This window comes from Balaenoptera acutorostrata, chromosome 2, assembly GCF_949987535.1.
Source record: "Balaenoptera acutorostrata chromosome 2, mBalAcu1.1, whole genome shotgun sequence".
NCBI classification, from domain to species: Eukaryota; Metazoa; Chordata; class Mammalia; order Artiodactyla; family Balaenopteridae; genus Balaenoptera; species Balaenoptera acutorostrata.
Genome location: NC_080065.1, coordinates 103145487 through 103172353, shown reverse-complemented (window position 1 = coordinate 103172353; position 26867 = coordinate 103145487). Strand labels below are relative to the sequence as shown.

At 41.4% G+C, this 26867-nt stretch overlaps 1 protein-coding gene and 2 pseudogenes across 1 annotated transcript in view; all 3 read left to right on the top strand.

Annotated features, from left to right (window-relative positions):
- Positions 1-1801, top strand: part of LOC130707133 (peroxisomal multifunctional enzyme type 2-like) — a 50995-nt gene extending 49194 nt beyond the window's left edge. Inside the window, exon 18 of the mRNA XM_057540366.1 lies at positions 1700-1801. Coding sequence (XP_057396349.1) covers positions 1700-1801 — 102 coding nt within the window. The remainder of the gene's footprint in view (positions 1-1699) is intronic.
- A 5114-nt stretch (positions 1802-6915) lies between these two features.
- Positions 6916-12400, top strand: LOC130707425 (protein FAM170A-like; annotated as a pseudogene).
- Positions 12401-24764: 12364 nt separating this feature from the next.
- On the top strand, positions 24765-25203 carry LOC130707132 (60S ribosomal protein L32-like; annotated as a pseudogene).
- The last annotated feature ends 1664 nt before the right edge of the window (positions 25204-26867 follow it).

Sequence of the window (26867 nt, the reverse complement as noted above, 5' to 3'; positions counted from 1 at the left end):
AGCTATAAATGCCTCTATTACACATGCATCATGAAGGATATTATATACAGTTATACTTTTAACAGATTGATTTGATTGTTTTGTAAATTAATTAGGAGCATACATATATCAGCATATATGCCTTAACAAACTCAAGATTTACCTGTAAAAATTTATTTATTCATGTTTTACAGTTTTATAATTTGCCTTAATTTAATTGAAAATGTTAAGTGGCTGCATTTGAACTCTAATAAACATGCACCTATATCAGTATGTTGGTTGCATATTGATTTTAGTTTTGCACTTTTTTTTTTGTGGTCACTGTAAATTTATTTATTTTTTGGCTGTATTGAGTCTTTCTTGCTGCGCGCAGGCTTTCTCTAGTTGTGGCGAGTGGGGGCTATTCTTCATTGTGGTGTGCGGGCTTCTCATTGCAGTGGCTTCTCTTGCTGCGGAGCACAGGCTCTAGGTGTGCGGGCTTCAGTAGTTATAGCACGCGGGCTCAGTAGTTGTGGCTCGTGGGCTCTAGAGCACAGGCCCAGTAGTTGTGGCACACGGGCTTAGTTGCTCCACAGCATGTGGGATATTCCTGGACCAGGGCTCGAACCCGTGTCCCCTGCATTGGCAGGCGGATTCTTAACCACTGCACCACCAGGGAAGCCCTAGTTTTGCACTTTTAAGTTAGCTTCAAGTTTTCATCCATTATAAATTGCAAAGAAAACTGACTCTGCACAGTTTTGCATAAATCGAAAGACATACACTTAAAACAAAACAAAACAAAACTTTAAGGCAGTGTCAAATAGCTCCAAAAGCTTTTATCAGTTTGTGCTCCATGCAGCAGTAGAAATTTATTTTCTGATGTCTTGCCTTTGATAACACTGATTATTCTCATTATTATAACTATTTTATAGTTATTATTATAATTATTTAAAAAACCAGCCAATAATATATACACAGAGCAAATAAAATAGTAGAGAAAATTAGGAAATAAAAAATGTAATTATTCTGTCCTATACAACAACCCCAGGTCTTATTCCTCAGACTTAATTAGTGCTACTTTTTTTTTTTTTTTAATTTTATTTATTTATTTATTTATTTATTTATTTTTGGCTGTGCTGGGTCTTCGGTTCGTGCGAGGGCTTTCTCTAGTTGCAGCAAGTGGGGGCCACTCTTCATCGCGGTGCGGGGACCGCTCTTCATCGCGGTGCGCGGGCCTTTCACTATCGCGGCCCCTGCCGTTGCGGGGCACAGGCTCCAGTCGCGCAGGCTCAGCAGCCGTGGCTCACGGGCCCAGCTGCTCCGTGGCATGTGGGATCTTCCCAGACCAGGGCTCGAACCCGTGTCTCCTGCATTAGCAGGCAGATTCTCAACCACTGCGCCACCAGGGAAGCCCCCAATTAGTGCTACTTTTAACTGCTTCTCTTAAGTTGTTCTGGTGGTTACCTATATAACTCTACTTAATATGATTATTCTTCTGTGTTTTGATTTGTCAAGATTAAACTATTTATTGATTCTATATTTTGAAAGACAAAGAATTAACTTTTACTAACTATATCTCTACTAATTTTATCATATTACTATTTTTATGAATTTAAGTATAGTCCAGTCTCTGTTTCTTCCTTTTATGCTCTCCAACCTTCCCCCCAAATACCACCCCCCCGCAAAGTGGAAAAGTTTCATATTAAAACATTCTTAACCCTAAAACACATTTTTTTGAAAGGTTCGTTTTGCAAAACCAGTATATCCAGGACAAACTCTACAAACTGAGATGTGGAAGGAAGGAAATAGAATCCATTTCCAAACCAAGGTATGGATAATGTAGTTAGAGGTACATTGTTTCGTTACCCTCTTCACTGTATCCTATAATTATGTTCCATCCTAGCATTGTTTTGGTTAATATTATGGATATGAGATAAAACTTAGAAGGTTTTTTTTAAAAAATCAGTGGTAACTTTTAATTGAAAATAAGATGCCTCCGTACCTTGTTTTTTATTTTCTGTTTTTTTTTTTTTTTTTTTACAGTCCAGGTCTTTTATTTTCTTTACCCCCATCATGCCATGAATTCATAGGGAATGGGCTCCAGCAGTTCAGGCTTCTTTCCATTGGTTCTCACGAAGTGTGCTTCCCTGGGGGAGCAGGCTGGCGCTTCAGCTGAACCCAAGTACCTTTCTCTTTGGCTTCCTTCTTTTTCTGATCATTTTCCTTCACTCGTTTCAGGAAGCTATCTCAGCTCTTAGAGTGCGTAACATGCTCGATACGCACATTAATTCTCTTGGCAAGAATCTTGCCCTTAGCTTGTATGTTTACAATGATGCCAACAGCATGCTGGGTAACATTGTAGACTCTCCCAGTTTCGCCATGGCAACATTTGTGGGGCATTCCTTTTTGAACAGTGCCCATTCCCTTGATATCTACAATATCACCTTTCTTGTAGATTTGCATGTATGTGGCCAAAGGAGCAGCTCCATGTTTTCTAAAAGGCCTAGTCTAGAACATGTAGCGGGTGCCCCTCCTCTTTCTCTTTGTGTTGGTCATTTTGGCGAATTACTGGAAGATGGAGGTTCTGGCCGAAAAGAAGCTATTTTCTGTTTTTTATTCTCAGCTAAATTGGTGCCTGTCTACATAGCATTTCTGAAAACCCAACCAACCATATCTTTTTGGCTCAACCCATCATTCAAGTTGTTGTCAGAATATAATCTTCAGAAAATTAAAGGCATGACTCTCAGACAGATATAAAATGAAAATGTGACACAAATTAACATCTTATGTCACAGAGTCTGGGCTTAATTAATAGTAAGTAACAAGACAGAGTATATCTCCCTATAGAGTTAAGTAATTTTGGGGTGAGGCTGTTAGCAGTGCTCCAGTAAAATACTAAAAGGACATGCAATCAGCCTTTTATAAGTTTTTTACAGATTATTTTTGTTAATACAATTGACCAGGGTGACACTTTTTGGCCTGATCATTTGTACTACATTGATGGTTTGTGTCGAGCAGTTTAAATACCACCACCAACAATAATAACAGCTTAAAGTTGTCGAGTACCTATAAGCAGGCTATCCCATTATTTCTACTATGCGTAACAGCTCTACATTTAATTTAGGAAAATCTAGGTTCAGGTCTCCTAAATAACTTGCTCATGGTCACATAGAAAGTGGTGGAGCTGGGATAGACACCCAGGCCTGCCTGGCTCAAGGCTTCCTTCCTAGGCCCTAACTTTTTTTTTTGTTTTTTTTAACATCTTTATTGGAGTATAATTGCTTTTGATTGTTGTGTTAGTTGCTGCTGTATAACAAAGTGAATCAGCTATACGTATACATATATCCCCATATCCCCTCCCTCTTGTGTCTCCCTCCCACCCTCCCTATCCCAGCCTTCTAGGTGGTCACAAAGCACCAAGCTGATCTCCCTGTGCTATGTGGCTGCTTCCCACTAGCTATCTATTTTATATTTGGTAGTGTATATATGTCCATGCCACTCTCTAACTTCGTCCCAGCCTACCCTTCCCCCTCCCCATGTCCTCAAGTCCATTCTCTACATCTGCATCTTTATTCCTCTCCTGCCGCTAGATTCTTCAGAACCAATTTTTTTTTCTTTTTAGATTCCATATAAATGTGTTAGCATACGGTATTTGTTTTTCTCTTTCTGACTTACTTCACTCTGTATGACAGACTCTAGGTCCATCCACCTCAGTAAAAATAACTCAATTTCGTTTCTTTTTATGGCTGAGTAATATTCCATTATATATATGTGCCACATCTTCTTTATCCATTCATCTGTCGAAGGGCACTTAGGTTGCTTCCATGTCCTGGCTATTGTAAACAGTGCTGCAATAAACATTGTGCTACATTTGTCTTTCTGAATTATGGTTTTCTCAGGGTATATGCCCAGTAGTGGGATTGCTGGGTCATATGGTAGTTGCATTTTTAGTTTCTTTTTTTTTTTTTTTTTTTTCCACACACACACACTGTATTTTATTTTTACAAGAGATAAATAGACTGACACCAAGCATTGTACATGGATGACCACAACAAAAGCAACAATGATTGCAGTTACCAAACATGAAACACACTCATACTATGTCATAATATTGACATTCAGTCCAGTAATCCTCCACTGTAACAGCTCCTTTACTTTGCAGTGAAAATTGATTTGTATATTCTTTGCCTCTGAGTCCTTGTGGGATTTTTTTTTTAATTCAGACAGATAGTCACAAAAATTATACTCATCCTCATCAGTTCACTCAGTCCCATGTAATTAATTTCTTTTTTATCTTGATCTTTTCTTAGCACTTTTATGAGTTCATCAGTTTTTCATTAGAGTTCTGAAAATGCTTATTCATTCAGTTCAGCAGTACAGTCAGTTACCAGAAACCTGTAGTTGTCAGAGTCTTTTCCATGAATTTCTTGAAGATGAAACCCTTTTATAGGAACATATTTGCAAAAGCATCAGAGTACACCCAGAACTGTCTGTAAATGACAAAAGACTTAAAAATGACCATGGTTAAAGATTTGATGAAAGTTCATAATAATGCAGTTGACAAGAAAATTAGTTATTTCTGAGATATACATTTTAAAGTAATAACTAGGATTATTACTTATAACATTATACCAGAACATATAAGATTTTTAGAAGTTTCCTGTAATGTCTGAAACATTTATATTAACATATTTCCATACATATTTCCATACAAATACAAATATAAGATTTTTAGAAATTTCATGTAATGTCTGAAACATTTATATTAACATATTTCCATACAAATAACCCAATGAAAGTTTAGTATTAGTTGTTTTGTTTGTTTTTTTATACTGCAGGTTCTTATTAGGCATCAGTTTTATACACATCAGTGTATACATGTCAATCCCAATCGCCCAATTCAGCACACCACCATTCCCACCCCACCGCAGTTTTCCCCCCTTGGTGTCCATATGTCTGTTCTTTATATGTTATAGACTTACTTCTTTGTTGGCTATGTAGTTTGTAAATATTTTCTCCCAGTCTCTAGCTTGACTTCTTATACTCTTAAAAGAATCTTTCACGTAGCAAATGATTTTAGTTTTGATAATGTCTAGTTTACCTATTTTTCCTTTTATGGTTCATCTCTTTCCTGGTTTATTGCAATAGGCCCACTGTTCTCTCTGATTCTGACCTTGCCTCCTAAAAGTCTGTTCTTAACAAAGCAATTAGAGTGATCTTTTAACATGTAATTTCTCATTTAAAACTCTCCAAGCTTCCCATGTCACTCAGAGTAAAAGCCAAAGTTTGAGCAGTAGCCTCTAAAACCCTATATAATTTGGTTCCTCATTATCCCTCTGACTTCCCCTCTTACCACTCTCTCCCTCCCTCAGCCACACTGGCTTTCTTCCTGGTATTCAAACAGGCCAGGCAACCCCTGACCCAGACTCCAGTCTCTTTTTGCCTGAAAAATGTAACCTTGGCTCTAAGCTCCCTTATTGCCCTCAGGTACTACTGAGATGAGGCCCTTTTAGTGAAGCCTTCCATGATCTCCCATTCAGCATAGAAATTGCCCTATTTCCTATAGTCCCATATCCAGTTGCTTGTTTTCTTTTTCATCATGGTACTTGAAAATATCTAACCTACTAGGTATTTTACTTATTTAAAAAAAATGGTCTATCTTCTCCTCTAGAATTAAGCTCCTTGAGAGAAACTCTTTGCATCTTTTTTGTTCTTAAATGTTCAAGTACAGAATCTAGAGAGCCTGGCATATAGTAGGGGCTAAATAACGGTTTCTATAATGAAGAATGGACAGAGAAATGAAGGAATGACAAAAGTATGTCCCAACCTAGCTGGGGCTTGCTGTGATGAACCCATTGGCTCTAGGTTGGAGAACCTGAGCTGGTACGTTTGGAATCATCTTTCCTTTTCTGAGGAGAGGTTCATTTCTTTCAGAAATTCAGGGTCTAAGAAAGATGCCTTAAGAATCATCCTCCTTGGAATGACGGCATTAGAACTTCTAATGAAAGTTCAGCTCCTAAGGAAGTGGTGATTATCACCGGTTGTTAATACTCTTTGTTGAATGGTTGGTGAGGAGCATTGTGGTTCCTCATCATTATGGATGGAGGGACCAAGCTGACAGTACCTGAGCTCACTGATCAATCTTAACTTCATTAAAAACCGGACAACTTTTTGTACTTACTGTTGCAAAGCAATAGGAAGGTACACAGCATCACTTATAAAATAATCTTGTAGTAACATGAAATCGAATCTAAATCTAATTAATTCTCTAGCTATAACTACCTGTTTATAAGGAAATCGAGGTAATAGGGAACATCTTAAATGACATCACAGGAATACAATCAACAGACTCCTGTGGAAAATTCTACAGGATAAATTACTTAGTTTCTTCAATAAATCGGTGCCAAATCAAAGGGAGGGAGAACTGTTGTAGACTAAAAGACACATGGACATATTGCAAGGCGTGGACCTTCTTTAGATCTTGATTTCAATAGATCATGTATAAAAAAGACATTTAAACACATTTGGAGGCAATTGAGTATGGCTTAGTTATTGTGGTAAAAGAAATGATGATTAAATTTGTTGGGCGAGAGAATGATGTTATGTTAGAAACAAGTTTTTATCTGTTGGAGGTAAATACTGTGGCATGTAAGGAGAAATGACATAATGTCTGAGATTTACAATAAAAAACAGCACTTCCCCCACCCTCCCCAAACTCCTAAACCAAAATAAATACACAAAGAAATGAAAGTGTGCAAGTGAGTGAGTGTGTTTGTGTGTGTGTGTGTGTGTAGCAGAAGAAGAATGGCAGACTTTTGATAATTGTTGAAACTGGGTGATGGGTAAATGGTGCTGCATTCCTTTTATATCATTCTCTTTACTTTGTGTATGTTTGAAAATTTCTACCACAAAAAAATTAAGAAAAAAAATCCTCCTTGTCCCTTCTTTTCTAGAGATTTTCCAAGAAGCAGGAAGATTGAATCTCATCAGCAAACCCTCACAAGGCTGAAGTTGTCCTCTCTTCACTCTCTCGGTGCCTGAAACTTTAAGTCATTCTGCAGTGCCTTTTCAAATTGGGACCCGCCTCAGTCCATGTGGTATTTCTAATGAAAGCAGTGACTTCTGGGAGGCTACCTCATCCCGTGCACCAATCTTCCCACTGGATCATCCTGGCCACTACCTCAAAATGAGGTGTCTCTAATTCTAGAGTGGAATCAGGAGGATCCAGATGCATTGCCACTTATAACTGGTATAAATTACAGCCCACAAGCAGAGGTGTGCAAGAAATAGTACGAAAATTTTTTTATAACTCCATGTAATTTGTATTTGAAGCCTTGATCCTGCTGGTGTCCTGTTTGGATTTCCGCCATCCCTATTTGGAAGTCATACAGGGCCAAGGTTTTGAGAGAGTGGGTGGAAGCATGATCATTGTTGACTGGAGCCCACAGTTGTAAGTGTAGATGCCCATCAGCTCGGGGGCCGTGCCTCCTGTAGGTTTGGTGGCTCCTGTGCCATGCGTGGGACAGGTTGCCATGATTCTGCTTGTATGCACACTACAGCCATCTCCTTTTGGAATTTTTGCTCCATTTACCCCTCCAGCCACACTTGAGAGGCCTTTTCTCCTCCAGGATTTACAGACATCTCTCTCTGACTTAATTAGCACATTTCAACACTCCAGTAGGGAAACAAGACAGTACCTAATTTCAAAAACCTGCTTCTGTTATGTTTCTGCTCAAGTATCCTCTCTTTTCCATGGAGTTTGCGATTTTAGAAATAAAAGCCAAGATGATCAGCATGCTATTTCTGCTATGCCCTGCCGGGCTCTTCCACTGGCCAGTGAACATAGGGTCTGCTACCCACTTGAATGCAGAAGGGAAAACGTGAAATAAAGGAAGAAAAGGAAAAAAATGAACAGGAACAGATTAACATCTCAAAGTATCCTGCCACATTTGAAAGATGTGAGAGTTGAATTCATGGGAAAGGTTCTGCTGGGAAAAAGGAGTTGTTCTTGAAAATGGGGTCTGTGCTGTTGCAGAGACTGTTGAACCTAGGTCCACAGAATGCTCTGATGTCATCACTGAGGTTAGAGAATTCTGCTGTAGGCCTGGCAACCTTTGAAACTTAACAGCCCTGGTGAGCACTAAGCAGTACTGCTTGTTCACTAAGTGGTCCAAGTTGTTCAGCCATTTAGGAGACTTGACTATTTTTATTTGTATTGAATCATTTCAACGGATTTCCCAAAAGCCAAGAAGGGCCAACCTGTAGGGAAGAGGAGGAGTTGGACGTGAGGCATCTTCTAAGGGAATCTTCCAGTTGGTACGATGAGACGGCGACAAAAGAGGAAACATCTGGAAAGTGAAGAGTCCCAGGAAACTGCCGAGAAGGGAGGAGGTATGTGGGGGGCAACTTGTGGGGGGAACATGGGTTTCTGCCAAACTGAGCCTTCTCTAGGAAGGGGGGTACTGAGAACGTGTCACCTGTGAAGCAGGGTGCGAGAGACCTTGTCTCACTGATGCTGCCGTATCCACGCAGAGGGTCCCTGTGGTGTGAGACGGCACAGAACGGCCAGGTGCCCCTGGGAGATGGGAGGTCAGCTCCGCTGGTCTGAGGACCCTCTCCTGGGGCTGCCGGGCCTGGAGCTTTGTCGGACTCACAGCAGGCTGCATCCTGCTTGCACAGACCTAGAGGTGCAGCTTTTCTCAGTCCCCGAGTTCTCTCTTATTCTCTTTGATCTTCCCCTGGGGTCACGAGGTGGGGGGTGTGAAGGATGCAAGGATGCTGAGAGAGACCCATGAGCTGCTTGGCCCCTTTTCCCAAAGTGGAAAGAGAAGCCCCATGAGTTGAAGGCCTTGTTGAAAAGTATCTTGAGAAGTGGAATGCAGTTCGAAAGGAGATTGTTTGTCTAGGGATGGTGTCATTGAAAGCAAGGAGGTTTTATTCCTTCGACAGGAAGAATTTCTCAAAGGAGATCAAGGGAAGGGAAGGGCTTTCCAGAGACTGAGCCCGCATGGGCGGGGGTGAGAGATGTCCTCAGGGTCCTGCGGGGAGCTCTGAGAGCCACGGGCCACCTGGTGCCTGCGTGCCTTAAACGTAGGCGAGTAGCTTGCCCTGGGAGAGGGGTGGTCACGTGAGGAAGTGGGGCAGAGTGGAGCCTACCCCAGACTTCCAGCTGGAGGCCTCTGCCCCAGATTAGAGCCCAGTAGCTCCTACCAGGCCTAGGGTCCTGGAGACTAGGATGGGCCCTGGGAGTGGAGGTCTAGACAGCAGGCAGATTTTCAGGCAGTGGCTGGGACAGGCTGGGGAAGGCAATGACTGCCCCTGTCTCACCATTCAGAATATTTTTCTCTATGTTCCAGTGTGTGTGTGTGTGAGTGTGAGTGTGTGTGTGTGTGTGTGTGGTAGTGGAGAGAAGAGCGGGATGAATGGGGGTAGAGTGCTCATCAGATATAAAGTCTGCATGGTAAAGTTCTTGTCACCCTGCCTGGACCTGGGTGACACTCGGTGTATGTAAGAGTGTGTACAGAATTCTTGTTAGGGGTGTTTTATGAGGCAGTAACTCATACACCCATGTACACTCTGATACAGCAAATATATCACACACCCCACATATAACTTCCTTATCAAACCACACACAGCACATGTAGGTATATACACGCATCACTCCTGAACTACGTTCTCATACAACCCACCTGTGTCACAATCCTCTCCTCCAACACCAAACGCTGGAGATGAGATATGTATATAGACACACACACTATATATATATGACACACACACTATATATATATGTATCTCCTCAACTCTCGCAAACACAGCTAACTTCAGCTATCTCTAAATACCTCTGTAAGAACCAGTCACATGTCATACACACCACACTTCTAACACATTCTTTAGTGATGCCAGACCCGCTTTGTACAAACCACAGTAAAGCACAGTCTCACTAACCCATGTCAGGGTTGCCAGATAAAATATGGGCTGTCCAGTTAAATTTGAATTCCAGATAAACAACAAGTAATTTTTCAGTATGAGTATGTCCCAAATATTGTATGGGCCATACTTACACGAAAAATAAGTAAGACCAAATACTGCATGGGAATACTTACACTACAAAATTATTCTGGGTTTATCTGAAATTGAAATTTAACCGGGTGCCCTGTATTTTTGTTTGCTAAGTCTGGCAACCCTTATATACTTACCGCCAGCTGATGTGTTATATTGATTGTATTGTTGTTTAGTGTTTGTCTTCCTCTACTAGAATGTGCAGCCTTACCAGAGACTAGAACAATGGAAGAGTGCCGGATACATAGGAGTAGCTGCTTACTGAACCTTGGTGAATGAATGAATGAACACACACCATAAATACAAGCCACACCGTGTGATGAGGAAAAGTTACATGTCCCAGAATTCCTGACTTGTGAACAGAAATCATGCACACAGAGGCCACAGATACAGATACACACATCTGCACTGTGCTCCCCACGCCAACCCCACACTTACCACAGACTTAAGTGATAGACATCACTCACTCTTCACACATACTCACAGTCACCACCTAGGCCCACATTACCCACAAGACACTGACAGAATAAGTACTGATTTTAATTAAATACTGGAGTATCCACTGGGAGCCACACTCTCAACTGTGTGTATTCACTGCACCTGACACATGTCAGACCGTCAGTAAATATTTGTGGACAGAGGATTGAGGAACCCACCCTGAGCCTTTCATTCCTCCCTCAGGAATCTCGAAGTCACAAGAGGATCCCCCTCAGCTTGGATCTCCTGTGGTGGCCCAAGGCTGCAGCCCAGGGGCAGGGGAGGTCCCCTCTGCCTCTGAATACTTCTGTGCTTCTTCTCCACGCAAGCTCATCCGTGGTGGTAAGGGCGCGGGGCTCCTCAGGTGAGGGGCTGCTTGGCTGGGAGGCAGGAGGCACACAGATCCCAGGGAGGCTGAGAGGAAACCCAGGGTCATCAGAGGCGCTGAGGGCTCTGTGGAGGAGCCTGAGCAGGATGGCTGAGCTGTACGAGGGCGTGGATCTCAGCTGAGTCGGGGGGCGTGTGAATCCTGGTACCACCATGGTGGGGAAGTTAAGGAGCAGGGGCCGGAAAGGTCTGGGCTTGAGGTGGAGGGCAGAGGGACCAGATTAAGCATCTTCAGAGGAAAATGTAGGGTTTGCCTTTGCCTTTGCTTCCTGAGAAGGACAGAGTTCTTCATCATAGACCTCCAGCCTGAGAGCAGGACCATCCAGCTGAGGTCCACCCAGCTCACACATACATCCGCTCTCCAGGCACAGCCATTCTCAGTGCACACGTAAACCCCAAGCACGTGATCCACAGTGCTCCTCTCCTACACCCCCATTCCACAAGTAATGCACCACCGATATTCCCAAACTCACACTCCTCGTAGTACACGCATCCTCCCACATCCCTCACATACCACAGCCCTCACCACCATACTCCACACCCCTGTATACAGACACCGCTCCAGTATCCCCCCACACGCAGATGAAAAGCCCACAGATGACACCAGATACACCACTCCATCCTACGGCCAACAGACACCAAGCTCATGACACAGCTACGTCATGCAAATGTCCCTCTCTCATCTACCACACCTGCTCCCTCAGCTTCCAGCATGGCCCGCGCATGTTATTATGTTTTTAATTTCCTTTCCCAGGAATCTGGAGATTACATCGAGACACTCCCCGGCCTAGAGCAGCCCTAGCCCGGGTTCAGGAACAAGGGGAGACCGCTCCCCCACCACAGTGTGTCGCCTTCTCATCCCCTTCATTCAGTAAGACCTCTCTGTATACAAACAAAGAGGAAAGAGGCATGAAAATATACTACATGCGGGTGAAAACGATCAAGGGTGTAGCTGTCTCCTGGGAGACAGAGAAACCCTTGGGGTTGCTAGAAAAGCGGCTGAGGATAGAAGAAGTGACCCTTCCTGAGGATGTGCGGGTAGGTTCTCCCCGCTCTGCTGTGTCCACCAGAAACCGCCTGTCTGACAGTGAGCCCACTGGGGCGGAGAAAGAGTGTGAGGAAAGGGCAGAGCCATACAGCCCATCAGGGTCAGCTGCAGTCCAGGAGAGACCCAGGGCCAAGACACCGGACTGGCTGGTGACCATGGAGGCCGGCTTCAGGTGCATGGCCTGCTGCCGGGTGTTCCCCACCTTGGAGATCCTCCGGCAGCACGTGCGGTACGGCGTCCAGGAGGGCTTCAGCTGCCATGTCTTCCATCTCACCATGGCCCAGATGATGGGCGATGTGGAATCCGAGAGCACCACCGAGGAGGAGGTGGAGGAGGAGGAGAGGAGGAGGAGAAGCAAGGAGCAAAGGAGAATGAGGAGGAGCAGCCCACGGGGGAAGACCTCAGCCCGAGGAGACCGTGGAGCCAATGTCCAGGCTGCGTGTTACATTCTCCGAAGGAGAGGAAGTGAGCAGGGGCTGGGGCTGCGGAGGGAGCTGTACCTTCTCCGAGCCAGTCCCATCTCTCCACCCCAGACTCATGCTTCCAAAAGGGAGAGTTGGGGGCTTTAGCACCTCAGGGGGACCTGAAGGGGAGATAACCGGCTCCCGTGCTTCTGGCCCAGTCATGTAATAATAAAGTCATGACTGTAAGTGGGAATTGATCCTGAGCTTTTCAGCTTCCACAGGAAATTCTCTTTAGCGAAGAAGTGTTTTTCTCTCTTTTGATTTCCACACAGCAACTGAGATTCATGGGACAAGATCCTAGAAGACGGTGTGGCCTTCTGTTGGAAGAGGTAAGGCTTGAGGCTGGCACAGTCTTCTGAGCCTATGTCACGAGGGCCCCGAGGAGTGTAAGGGAAGGGGCCGCAGAGATGTGCTGGTTTATCTAATGGCTCTGCAGTTGCATCAACTTGGGACACACCCAGCACTTCCAAAGGAATTGACCTCTGTTGACTTAAACAAGAATGTGGAGCGTTTTGACTAGGAGTTTTCTCAGGGTCTGCATGATGGACCTCAGCTCTTAAGAGGACGTACTGCCAGCAGCTCCTTCTCGGCAGAGAGAGCCAGGGGTGGTCTGAAGAGAGGACAGGGGGCCCCGCAGGACCAGAAGTTTGAGGTCTGAGAGCCTGTGGCCTGAGCTGAGATCTCACCCTGACCAGTGTACCTAGCCTTCTGGGACAAAGGGAAATGTGAAAGGGAGTCAGGTGGAAATGAGGTCCCCCGAGATATGGAAATGTTCCAGAAGCTTCGTTGTGCGGTAGTTGATCTGGAGCCAAGCTCACTGTGGTGTGTGTGGCTCTGAGCTTTAAGGCAACGCTGGAGGGTAACCCCGACCAGCAGAGCTTATAGTGCTTCTTGTCTCTTCCTGTTCTGCCTCATTTGTTTTATCCCTTCCAGGGAGAAGAAAGGACCCTCGGGATAGTAGTAGCAGACAGAGTGCCAGTGGTCTGAAGGAGGATGAAGGGCCCAGCACTCAGTCTAACATCATATGACAGTCTAAATATCATAGGCAATAAAGGGCATTTTCCAAACCTTTCCTGGATGTTTCATTTAATTACATTTATCTATCTATGCATCTATCTATCAGTCATCTACATCTGTATCTTTCAGGGTTCGTGAACAAGCTTTCACATAAGCACTAGGGACGTCCACCAGCATTTTCCAGAAGGAGGCCTGAAAACTGCTGGGGACTTCTCACAAATAGGGAATGGCCACAACCCTTGCCACACAGACTATGTGCGTGGCCCTCCTGACTTACTCCCACTCACTCTGTGAATTGCCCGAGGCCTGAGATGGGGGTGCTGGCTGGAGGCAATGATCACGTGCAGGCTGGATCTCCTCCAGATTCTGATTCTCTTCCTGGGCATGTCGTCCTCAAGCACAGTTTCCATGTCCCTGGCCACACTGATCTCCCTCCTTCAGTCCTTCCCTCCCTCCCTCTCCTGCCTCCTAGTGCAGAGAATACTTTTTACATTTGAGATGAGATTTATATTTTGTTCACAGAATTCTCACCTGTTCTACTGTGGCCTCCGTTTTTAACATTCCAAAGCTGAGAAGTTTCTTTTTTTCTCCCTCATTTCTGCTGAGTCTTTACCTTCCTAATGCAGTGAACTCAGAGTGCCTAGCTGACTGGATGGGGGAAAAAAATCCAGGGAGCAAAGAGAAATAATAAAAAATATATCAGTTAATTTTTCATAGTGTTATCCAACTATATATTTTTAAAAATTAGGAATAATATTAGGAATGTTCTCTTTATAAAAAAACTGAATTATTGGGCTTCCCTGGTGGCGCAGTGGTTAAGAATCTGCCTGCAAATGCAGGGGACATGGGTTCGAGCCCTGGTCTGGGAAGATCCCACATGCCGCAGAGCAACTAAGCCCGTGCACCACAGCTACTGAGCCTGCGCTCTAGAACCCCCATGCCAAAACTACTGAGCCCCCGTGCCATAACTACTGAAGCCTGCATGCCTAGAGCTTGTGCTCTGCAACAAGAGAAGCCACTGCAATGGGAAGCCCGTGCACCACAGTGAAGAGTAGCCCCCGCTCACTGCAACTAGAGAATGCCCGCTAGCAGCAACAAAGACCCAAAGCAGCCAAAAATCAATAAATTAATTAAAAAAACAATTATGTTAAAGGGTACAATGTATAAAAGTACAATAAAATTCTCCCTTCATAACCCCCCAACCCCACTGTCAAGACTATTTCCTTTTGTAGAGATTATTGATCACTAGCTGTCTGATTTCAAGACTTTTGGTCCATGAATTTACATATGTAGGTGCTTTATATGTGATTTATAGCTTTACAGAGATTTTTTATTTATAAATTATATCATACCATGTCCATTCTAAAATTAACATTTTGATTGGAGATATTTTGATGTCTTTAATATAGAGATTTAGTATAAATCTTTGCTGTAGGGCTTCCCTGGTGGCGCAGTGGTTGAGAATCTGCCTGCTAATGCAGGGGACACGGGTTCGAGCCCTGGTCTGGGAAGATCCCACATGCCACGGAGCAGCTGGGCCCGTGAGCCACAACTACTGAGCCTGCGCGTCTGGAGCCTGTGCCCCGCAACGGGAGGGGCCGCGATAGTGAAAGGCCCGCGCACCGCGATGAAGAGCGGTCCCCGCACCGTGATGAAGAGTGGCGCCCACTTGCCGTAACCAGAGAAAGCCCTCGCACGAACCGAAGACCCAACAGAGCCAAAAAAATAAATAAATAAATAAATAAATAAATAAATAAATAAAGTAGCTATAAAATTAAAAAAAAAAAAAATCTTTGCTGTAGGTCTATCCCATTTTTTAGGCCAATGTTATTTATTTACTTCTAGTGACAAATCATAATATAATTATTCCCCTATTGATGGACATTTCGAGAAAGATACTCTTTTTCTCCTGCAATTGCCTTGTGACTTAACCTGTTAACCAGATTGTGTTTCTTCTAAGTATTTTTGATTTATAAATTGTATCATACCATATCTATTCTAAAATTAACATTTTGATTGGAGATCTTTTAATGTCTTTTAGATAGGGATTTAATATTAATATTTTAAATAGTCTCCCGTTTCCCTGTGGATTATTGACATTTTAAACTCTGCACTTCAATTTTCCCTCAATACCTGTAATTTTGTCATGGCTATTTCTCTACTTAAAGATGAGTAACTCTATGATTGATTTCTTCATTTTTTCCCATCTCTTTCCAAGGTACTGAGTTTGATTGTGTCTTATGAATTAGTGAAAAATGCTAGTCCTTGAGTCAGGACATTGGGCCCTTTACCAAGTAACTCAACCTATGTGGGCTTCAGCTTCTGTATGCGTGATCAAGAGGCTTGGACTAGCTGACTTTTCAAATGCTGTGTTTCTTTGATTCACTCTCACTTTCTGATCTGCTACTTAAGAAGAGGGTCTGTTCTCATAAAGTAAGAACAGTCTTTTTTTAATCCTTGGGTTGGGCAGAGTTTAATTGGTCATACTCAGTTTGTTATATTTACTTTTACATATGCTTAACTCTAAATAATTTATATAGGTCTTGTGACTTTTTTTTTTTTTTTTTTAATTGCTGACACAGCAAGAGGCTTTATTGGGAAGGAGCGCCCGGGCGGAGAGCAGCAGGGTTAGGGAACCCAGGCGGACTGCTCTGCCACGTGCCTCGCAGTCTCGGGCTTCACGGTAACGGGGTTAGTTTCCGGGTTGCCTCCGGCCCATCACCTCGCTTGGCCTGTAGTCGGCCTCAGGGTCCTTCCGGGTGGCGCGCGCATCTCTCAGCCAAGATGGATTCCAGTGCGAAGGGCTCTGCGAGGTTGGTCGTCTCCGCCGTCTTCTGGCCCCTCCCGAGTCCTGCTGGTTAGTTTTCCTCGGCAGCACCGTGTTCCGTGTCGGGACCTCCTGTTGTGAGACGCCTCAGGCAAGTGGTCATCGTCGTGCCGGGCCGAGGCGGGCGGTTTCGTTCCCTCACAGAATTACACGCAGCTTTTCGAGGACGGGGCTGCAAAGGGGAGGAGAAATGGGGCAACAGCTGGGAGGGAAGTGGGCTAGGAGAGGGTCGTTGTCCTTTAAAGAGAAGAAATAAGACCATGTTTGTGTGGCGGTGGAAGGTTGCAGTGGAGAGGGGAGAGTTGCTGGTGTGTTAAGCACTGAGAGAGGAGATGGGGACCCGGGCCGGAGGTCCCTCTCCGGTACCAGAGGGAGAGGGGACTGAGGCAGAGCGCAGAGGAGGGGGCGGGAGAGGGGCTGTGGGCTTCCCTCCAGTGGCTTCGGCCTCCTCTGTGCAGTAAAAGCTGGTCACCAGTAAGAGGCAGGGAAGGGGCAGGAGCTGGCGGTTTGAGGGCTGGTAGGACCGGAAAAGGCAGAAAACCCTGGAACAAGGGCAGGACTGAGGTGGGGTCATGACTGCCGCTTGGGCAGGAGAGAAACTCCACACAGGAGTGCGTACACCTGCTGCCTTTCCTCCAGCCACGGGCAGGACGCTCAAAGGGAGGAATATGCTGGTGTCTTGGCTGCTTTCTGCCTCAGGGGAATAGGCTCTCACAAGGGAAAATATCAAGAGCAGAGAGTAAAGCTAGAGCCAGACATTATTCCTCGTAGGCTGTCTGTAGTCAGATAGAAGTAGCCTGCCATCTACCAGTCAGTCCATCAGTCAGTCAGTCAACAAACACTCATCTTACAGACACCTGCTAAGCTCCAGGCACTGAGCGGTTGCTGGGGATATTAAACTACTGTCTTTCTTACTAGACTAACTGTTATTTAATGTGGCTGGAGCTCCGTCAGTGAGGACACTCTGGAGAGGGAGCGAGTCTTTCCGCCCAAGGGGAGAGGGCAGAGGAGGATCCCCACCAAGAGCTGCCCACGCTGCTCTCCTGGTTGGACCTTCTCTGTTCCTTGAACACACCTCACGCTGTTCCCTCTGCCCAGGGCCCTCTGCCCTGGCTCTTTGCATGGCTGATGCCTTCGTTATCTCTCACGTCTTATCTCAAAACCCTCTAGGCCTCTACCTAGAGCACCTTTGGACTCTGCCTGGAAGGCTCCTCCCCCACTCACCTGTGGCTTCCTCCCGTGTGTCTGTTCTTTTTTTCCACCTCAGCCTTAAGGAGGTCTAGTTGACAAATAAAATCGTAAGATACTTAAAGCATACGTGCTGATTTGATATACATATACATTGTGGAATGATTCCCCCAGTGAGTTAATTACCATATCCATCACCTCACATATTTACCTTTTCTGTGTGTGGGAGAACATTTAAGCTCTACTCTCAGCAAATTTTAATTACACTATACAGTGCTATTAACTAGAGTCACCACGTTTTACATCAGATCCTCAGGCCTTATTCATCTCATAGCTGAAAATTTATACCCTTTTACTTTTACCAACCTCTCCCTATTTCCCCCACCACCAGCCACTGGCAACCACTTTTCTACTCTCGGTTTCTATGAGTTCGCCTCTCTTTTTTTTTTTTTTTTCACACAGGCACACTGTATTTTATTTTGACAAGAGATAAATAGACTGACACCAAGCATTGTAAATGGATGACCACAACAAAAGCAACAATGATTGCAATTACCAAACACGAAACACACTCATACTATGTCATAATATTGACATTCAGTCCAGTAATCCTCCACTGTAACAGCTCCTTTACTTTGCAGTGAAAATTGATTTCTATATTCTTTGCCTCTGAGTCCTTGTGGGGATTTTTTTTTTAATTTGAAGCAGAAAATCACTAAAATTATAATCATCCTCATCAGTTCACTCAGTCCCATGTAATTAATTTTCTTTTTCATCTTGATCTTTTGTTAACACTTTTATGAGTTCATCAGTTTTTCATTAGAGTTCTGAAAATGCTTATTCATTCAGTTCAGCAGTACAGTCAGTTATCAGAAACCTGTACTTGTCAGAGTCTTTTCTATGAATTCCTTGGAGATGAAACCCTTTTATAGGAACATATTTGCAAAAGCATCAGAGTACACCCAGAAGTGTCTGTAACTGACAAAAGACTTCAAAAGGACCATGGTTAAAGATTTGATGAAACTTCATAATAGTGCAATTGATAAGGAAATTTAGTTTTTTCTGAGATATAAGTTTTAAAGTAATAACTAGAATTATGAATTATGACATTATACCAGAACATACAAGATTTTTAGAAATTTCACGTAATGTCTGAAACATTTATATTAACATACTTCCATACAGTTAACCCAATGGAAGTTTAGTATTAGTTGTTTTGTTTGTTTTTTTATACTGCAGGTTCTTATTAGTCATCAATTTTATACAAATCAGTGTATACATGTCAATCCCAATCGCCCAATTCAGCACACCACCATCCCCACCCCACCACAGTTTTCCCCCCTTGGTGTCCATATGTCTGTTCTCTACATCTGTGTCTCAACTTCTGCCCTGCAAACCGGCTCATCTGTACCATTTTTCTAGGTTCCACATACATGCGTTAATATACGATATTTGTTTTTCTCTTTCTGACTTACTTCACTCTGTATGACAGTCTCTAGATCCCTCCACGTCTCAACAAATGACTCAATTTCGTTCCTTTTTATGGGTGAGTAATATTCCATTGTATATATGTACCACATCTTCTTTATGCATTCGTCCATCGATGGGCATCTGGGTTGCTTCCATGACCTGGCTATTGTAAAGAGTGCTGCAATGAACATTGGGGTGCATGCGTGTTTTTGGTTTTTTTTTTTTTTAACATCTTTATTGAAGTATAATTGCCTTACAATGGTGTGTTAGCTTCTGCTTTATAACCAAGTAAATCAGTTATACATATACAATATGTTCCCATATCTCTTCCCTCTTGCATCTCCCTCCCTCCCACCCTCCCCATCCCACCCCTCTAGGTGGTCACAAAGCACTGAGCTGATCTCCCTGTGCTATGTGGCTGCTTCCCACTAGCTACCTATTTTACATTTGGTAGTGTATATATGTCCATGACACTCCCGCACCCTGTCACATCTCACCCACCCGCTCCCCATATCCTCAAGTCCATTCTCTAGTAGGTCTGTGTCTTTATTCCTGTCTTGCCACTAGCTTCTTCATGGCCTTTTTTTTTTTTCCTTAGATTCCATATATATGTGTTAGCATACTGTATTTGTTTTTCTCTTTCTGACTTACTTCACTCTGTATGACAGACTCTAACTCCATCCACCTCATTACAAATACCTCCATTTCATTTCTTTTTATGGCTGAGTAATATTCCATTGTATATATGTGCCACATCTTCTTTATCCATTCATCTGTCGATGGGCATCTGGGTTGCTTCCATGACCTGGCTATTGTAAATAGTGCTGCAATGACCATTGGGGTGCATGCGTCTTTTTGAATTACGGTTTTCTCTGGGTATATGCCCAGTAGTGGGATTGCCGGGTCATATGGTAATTCTATTTTTAGTTTTTTAAGGAACCTCCATATTGTTCTCCATAGTGGCTGTATCAATTTACATTCCCACCAACAGGGCAAGAGGGTTCCCTTTTCTCCACACCCTCTCCAGCGTTTGTTGTTTGTAGATTTTCTGATGATGCCCATTCTAACTGGTGTGAGGTGATACCTCATTGTAGTTTTGATTTGCATTTCTCTAATAATTAGTGATGTTGAGCATCTTTTCATGTGCTTCTTGGCCATCTGTATGTGTTCTTTGGAGAAATGTCTATTTAGGTCTTCTGCCCATTTTTGGATTGGGTTGTTTGTTTCTTTAATATTGAGCTGCATGAGCTGTTTATATATTTTGGAGATTAATCCTTTGTCCGTTGATTCGTTTGCAAATATTTTCTCCCATTCTGAGGGTTGTCTTTTCGTCTTGTTTATGGTTTCCTTTGCTGTGCAAAAGCTTTGAAGTTTCGTTAGGTCCCATTTGTTTATTTTTGTTTGTATTTCCATTACTCTAGGAGGTGGATCAAAAAAGATCTTGCTGTGATTTATGTCAAAGAGTGTTCTTCCTATGTTTTCCTCTAAGAGTTTTATAGTGTGCGGTCTTACATTTAGGTCTCGAATCCATTTTGAGTTCATTTTTGTGTATGGTGTTAGGGAGTGTTGTAATTTCATTCTTTTACATGTAGCTGTCCAGTTTTCCCAGCACCACTTATTGAAGACACTGTCTTTTCTCCATTGTATATCTTTGCCTCCTTTGTCATAGATTAGTTGACCATAGGTGTGTGGGTTTATTTCTGGGCTTTCTATCTTGTTCCATTGATCTATGTTTCTGTTTTTGTGCCAGTACCATATTCTCTTGATTACTGTAGCTTTGTAGTATAGTCTGAAGTCAGGGAGTCTGATTCCTCCAGCTCCGTTTCTTCTTTTTCAAGATTGCTTTGGCTATTCAGGGTCTTTTGTGTTTCCATACAAATTGTAAAATTTTTTGTTCTAATTCTGTGAAAAATGCCACTGGTAATTTGATAGGGATTGCATTGAATCTGTAGATTGCTTTTAGTAGTATAGTTATTATCACAATATTGATTCTTCCTATCCAAGAACATGGTATATCTCTCCTTCTGTTTGTGTCATTTTTGATTTCTTTCATCAGTATCTTATAGTTTTCTGAGTACAGGTCTTTTGCCTCCTTAGGTATTTATTCCTGGGTATTTTATTCTTTTTGTCGCAATGGTAAATGGGATTGTTTCCTTAATTTCTCTTTCTGATCTTTCATTGCTAGTGTATAGGAATTTCACATCAGGAAGTGTTTTAATATAGTCACTATGAAAAACAGTTTGGAGTTTCCTCACGTAATTAAAAACAGAACTGCCATATGATCCAGCCATTCCATTTCTGGGTGTATATCCAAAGAGAACAAAATCATTATGTTGAAGAGACATCTGCAGTGTCATGGTCATTGCAGCATTACTTCATAATCAAGACATGGAAACAACCTAAGTGTTGACAGCTAAATGGATAAACAAATTTTGATACACACACACACACATCAGAATATTATTCAGCCATGAATTATTGAACTTTGAATTCATGAGTATTTCATGAATAATTGAACTTCTTTCAATTGATATGTCTGTGAGTTTCATTTATATTGTTGTACGTGGATTTTGATTTTTATTCTCATTGTTACATACTACGATTATGGACATATACCACAGTTTATTTATCCCTTCTAGTGCTGATAAGCATTAATAGTGTAGTTGGCAGTTTTGGCCTATTATAAACAGTGATGTTATAAACATTCTAGTTCCTATACTTTTGTAATCCATCTATGTATTAGGTGTACACCTAAGAAGGAAGGAAGAAAATAGAGAACAAAATTATATAGTTCTAAAATTAAATGACTTTAAAATATAAATAATAGACGATAGACTCACACATGACCATCTGCTTAAGCAAATAATCTGAAATATTTTCCATTAGATATCACACATGGCTCTACTGATGTTCAAAGAGAGAAAATTTAACCAAATAGACTTAAATGAAATTAAACACATCTTTGTCTGTCTTTGATGATTCAAATGTACCCTGGAAGGACCTTACATATATAAATAAAAGTTGTTAACTTTGGACTGTCACAGTGGTGAAAGACTGTTTAGAATAGATCAGCTTAAGCAGATTGCATTATATAAACTGAAAAAATCCAACTCTGGGGAAATTTTTTAGAGTATTTAAAGTTTTGTCTTTTCATCTTTATTTTCATTTAAGAAAACTATTTTTTCTGAAAACAATTGGCTCTGAAAAGTATCTTTTAATAAAGATTTTTAAAAACTGTTTTCTAAACCTCTAACCCATAAAAAAAACTCACTGAATTACAATATGCTGCATTAATTTCCATCTATTGTTAATTTAAAACTCAGTGGATTTTCTTACACTAAACATACTGTGTAACCAGCACTGAGATCCAGAAATAGGTCATTACTGTACTACAGTACTATACGATCTGCAGTTGCTGAATCCATGGATGCAGAACTGTGTATAAGGAGGAACCACATAGAAGGAGGGCCAATTATAAGTTATACTCAGATCTTCAACTGTGTGGAGGGTTGTTCAACAACTCTCTCATTGTTCGAGGGTCAACTGTACATTGTGATTCAGCTTCTCCTTCTGCCAGATTCTGCCTTTCTCACATTCTTCCAGGTGAACTTCCTAAGAGCATTGTCCATTAACTTTCCCATTAAAAAGCCCCATTTTCAGGAAACCCGATCTAAGATAGTACCAGCACAAATCCCAGAACATCCATATGGAGAACTATTAGGCTTGCTAAGGAATGAGGAAAACTATGTGCTGCCGTTGCTGCAGGATTTGGCTAATATGTACCAATATAGCATGAGGAGACAAGAGTAGATGCACAGGATTGTATATGTTGAGGATGCTGAATGAGGGGGAACAGAACAAAAAAGAAAGTTGGGGATGGGGGAGTTTATCAATATGGGAGATAGTCCTGTGAAATAGAATTTAACACTCTGGCATCTACAGTGGGAGATCATGCTATTCTCTCCTAGGATAGCTATTAGAAACATGTAAAAAAAAAATAGTGACACAAAATAAATTAGGTAGGAATGTCGGAGTTATCAGGGCTGATGATGGAAAAAGGATTCCGAAAGAGAGGTAGGTAGGATATATTACATAAAGCTGGATAAACAGCTGACAGTATTTCATGCGAAGGCCTAGAGGACATGCCAGGTGACAGTACTAAGCAAGTAACTGGTGAAAGGGGAACAAAAATTGTTTAGGAGCTCAGGGATGGCTGTTCTCTCTAGGCTATGAATGACAGTAAAAGATGCTGTTTTAGGACTGGGAATCCTGATAGCAATTAATTTGATTGCATCTCAAAATAACAAAGCGGAGATGGTAGTGCTTAGCAATGAAAAGCAAGGTAAGTGCAATGATCACAACGAGCAACAAGATCTGTGTGGCAGATGAGGAAGCTTGACTCACAGTGAGATATAGAAATGGTTAACAGGATATGTTAGTCCTTACAGAAATCTGAATATGCAGCAAGCAAGCATTTTGCATAATATGTACAATCAAAATAAATAAAAATAAATGATAAGGAGGCAGAGGGAAGCTGCCCATTAAAAAGCTGCCCACAATTTTTTCCCCCTAGATTCCAGATGTGATCTGATTCTCAGACCATGAACCCATTGACTGGAAGAGAGGCCTATGATGAAAGATCATTTTTCACTGTGACAAATGTATAACAGTAATTCCCCTGTACTTTACCTAGGTGACCCCTGAACTTTAATTCAGGTGCCTCAGCACTGGGAAAAGGGAAATGTCCAGATCATTCAAGGTTTGATGTAAACATGAACATAGTGAGGAAGAAATTCCATATATTAAAAGGAACAAAATAGAATGTCTAGAACCCAAAATACGTTATGTGCAGATTAAACACCACAGAAAACATATCAGTGAGCTTAAAGACATAACAATAGAAATTATCCATACAGATATATTTAGCTTTGGTGAAATATGGGATGGTACTAAGAACTCTAACAATAGTGTTATTAGAGTTCCAGGAAGGAGGTTTACAGGAATTGAATAAATAATGGCTAATATTTTCCAAATTTGTTCAAAATTATAAGGCTGCATGTCCTAGAAGCTCAAAAAATTCTAATCAAGAAAAAGAAAAGCAAAGGCACATAATTCAAATTTTATAAAATCATTGTTAAAGAGAAAATTTTAAAAGCAGCCAGAGAAAAGAGAGATTAAATGCAGGGGAATAACCATAAGAAAGTTGTTGACTTTTTATCGGAAACAATGCAAACCAGAATATTTTGGAACAACATCTTTAAAATGTTGAAAAAAGGTCTGTCAACCTAAAATTCTATATCCAGAAAAAATATTCTTCAGAAATGAAGCTAAAATAAAAATATGTTCAGGAAAAGAAAACCTTGGAGAACTCATCACCCAAAGATCTGCACAAGAAGAAAATTTATAGTAAATTTCTTCAGGCTGAAGAAAGAGTAAACCAGAGTTTTACTAAGAAATAAAAAATACTGTGAATAGTCACTATGTAGGTAAATTTTTTAAAAATTCCTTCATTTTAAAATTTCTTTAAAGTGTATTTTATTGTTTAAATTATAAAATAATATATTTGTGGGGTTTATGACATATGAAGATGTAGATTATTTGACAATAAAAGTATAAATAAGAGGAGGGCATAATAGAAATATACTGTTATACATTTCTTACATTAAAACTCAAGAGGCATAATATTACTTGAAGAAAGACTGTGATAAGATGCGTATTGCAAACCCTAGAGCTCCTACTGCATAAACGTAAAAGTTATAGCTAGTAAGACCATGGTAAAGAAAAACTGAATATTGAAAATATTTAAATAGTCATACAAAATGCAGGGACGGAGAACAAAAAATATATGGGACACGTCCTCCTCAGCATCATGGCCACCCTCAGACCTCTCATGAAGCCAAAGTTCAAAAAGAGAACCAACAAATCCATCCAGCACCAGTCAGACCGATATGTCATAATTAAGAACTGGCAGAAGCCCAGGGGCATGACAATAGGGTGTGCAGGAGATTCAGGGGCCAGATTTTGATGTCCAACTTTGGTTACTGGAACAACAAGAAAACAAAGCACTTGCTGACCAGTGACTTCTGAAAGTTTCTGTCCACAATGTCAAGGAGCTTGAAATGCTGCTGATCTGGAACATATATTACTGGGCTGTGATTTCTCACATCGTCTCCTCTAAGAACCACAGAGCCATTGTGGAAAGAGCAGCCTAGCTGGCTGTCAGTACCAATCCCAATGCCAGGCTGCACAGCGAAGAAAATGAAGAGGCAGCTTGTGTGCACATTGTATTCGTGTTAATAAAACCATAAAACTCAAAAAAGTATACGTATGGGACAAATTGAAAACAAATAGCTGGATGGTACACTTAGAAACAACCATGTAAATCATTAGATTAATTATAAATGCTCTAAACTTTCTTAAAAAAAGCCAAAGAATATTACACTGGATTTAAGAGCTAAATCCAATTTTATATCATCTGGAGGAAGTGCATTTTAAATATGGAGTTACAGATAGTCCAACAGTAAGAGAATGGGAAAATATACAGAGAAGTCCTCACAACCAGGAATATTGACAAAGATGAGAAGGGGAATTTCATAAAAATAAAAGTGTCAATTCTGAATCCCTGTGAACCTAGTACCAGAGATTCATAAATCTATGAAGCAAAAACTGCAAAAAATCTGCAAACAAAATGAGACAAATCCACATTATAGTTGAAATTTCTGCAGAAAATTACTAAGGATATAAAAGATGTGAATAAAATATCAACCAGCAGGACATACCTGAAATTTATAGAATAATTCACTGAACAATGGAACATACAAAGTCTTTTTAAAGAGCACATTCAACAGGTGGAACAAAAAATAAAATTAATTAATGAATAACTGAAAAAAAAGAAACTGAACAGTTGTTTGGGACACCTTCCATCTGATTTCACATTAAATGGAGGCATATTGTGGAAATGAATCCTTAATGGCTATCCAGACTTTAAAAGTGCTCACATCAGTTATTAAAGCTAATAGGAACAATTTCAGTTTAAAAGCAGGACTTCCTGTCCACTTAATACTACAGTAGTATTGACTACATTACTTGGAAATGCCCTATGTCTAATTTTCCATACCTTAACTGGAGGAGAATATTGTCTCGAATGCAGATGCCTCAGATACCTTGTAATTTTATGTAACCAATTTCAATGGACTTTATGCCATTTTTAGCTTGTCACCTATGTGTGATTATCCCAGAAAACAATCTCTTTTCCCCCAAACTCACTATTTATGTACTTCTTATGTTTAATTACTGAACCTTAGTACTTCCCCATTGAAGAATGGGCTTATAAGTATACTTCCTCATGATTATATGATTTTTAGACTAGATGGTTTATTTGGTAGATTTCCTAGCATCATCTCCCTGGGCTCTAAGTTATTTAATACATTAATTTTGGGCAGTTCATCATGATGAACTGATGGTGTTAATTTTTTATTATAGCCTATTTAGTACTTTCATCCTCTAAGATCACAAAGATTTTCTTTGATATTTTCTTAAACAAATTGTGGTATAGCCAAACCATAAAAAGAAACAAACTACTAGACACACAGCATTGACGAATCTCAAAAAATGTGCTGAGCTACCTAGGACACAAAAGAACACATACCATATGAACCCATGTATATACTATTACAGAAGAGGTAAACCTAATCTATAGTAATCTCTGGCCTAGGCAACAACGGATAACATATCAGTTGTTGCCTAGGCCAGAGGTGAGGGTGGGTAAAATGCAAATGGATACAAGGAAAATTTGGGGGGTGATGGAAATATTCTGTATCCTGATGGGGTTGATGATCATATGGGTGTATACATTTGACAAGCTCATCAAACGGCAAACTTAAAATAGGTGCTTTTTTATTGCATGTAAGTCACACTTCAATAAAGTTAATAAGGAAAAACAAACAGAAAACTATTGTGTAGGGAGAAGAAT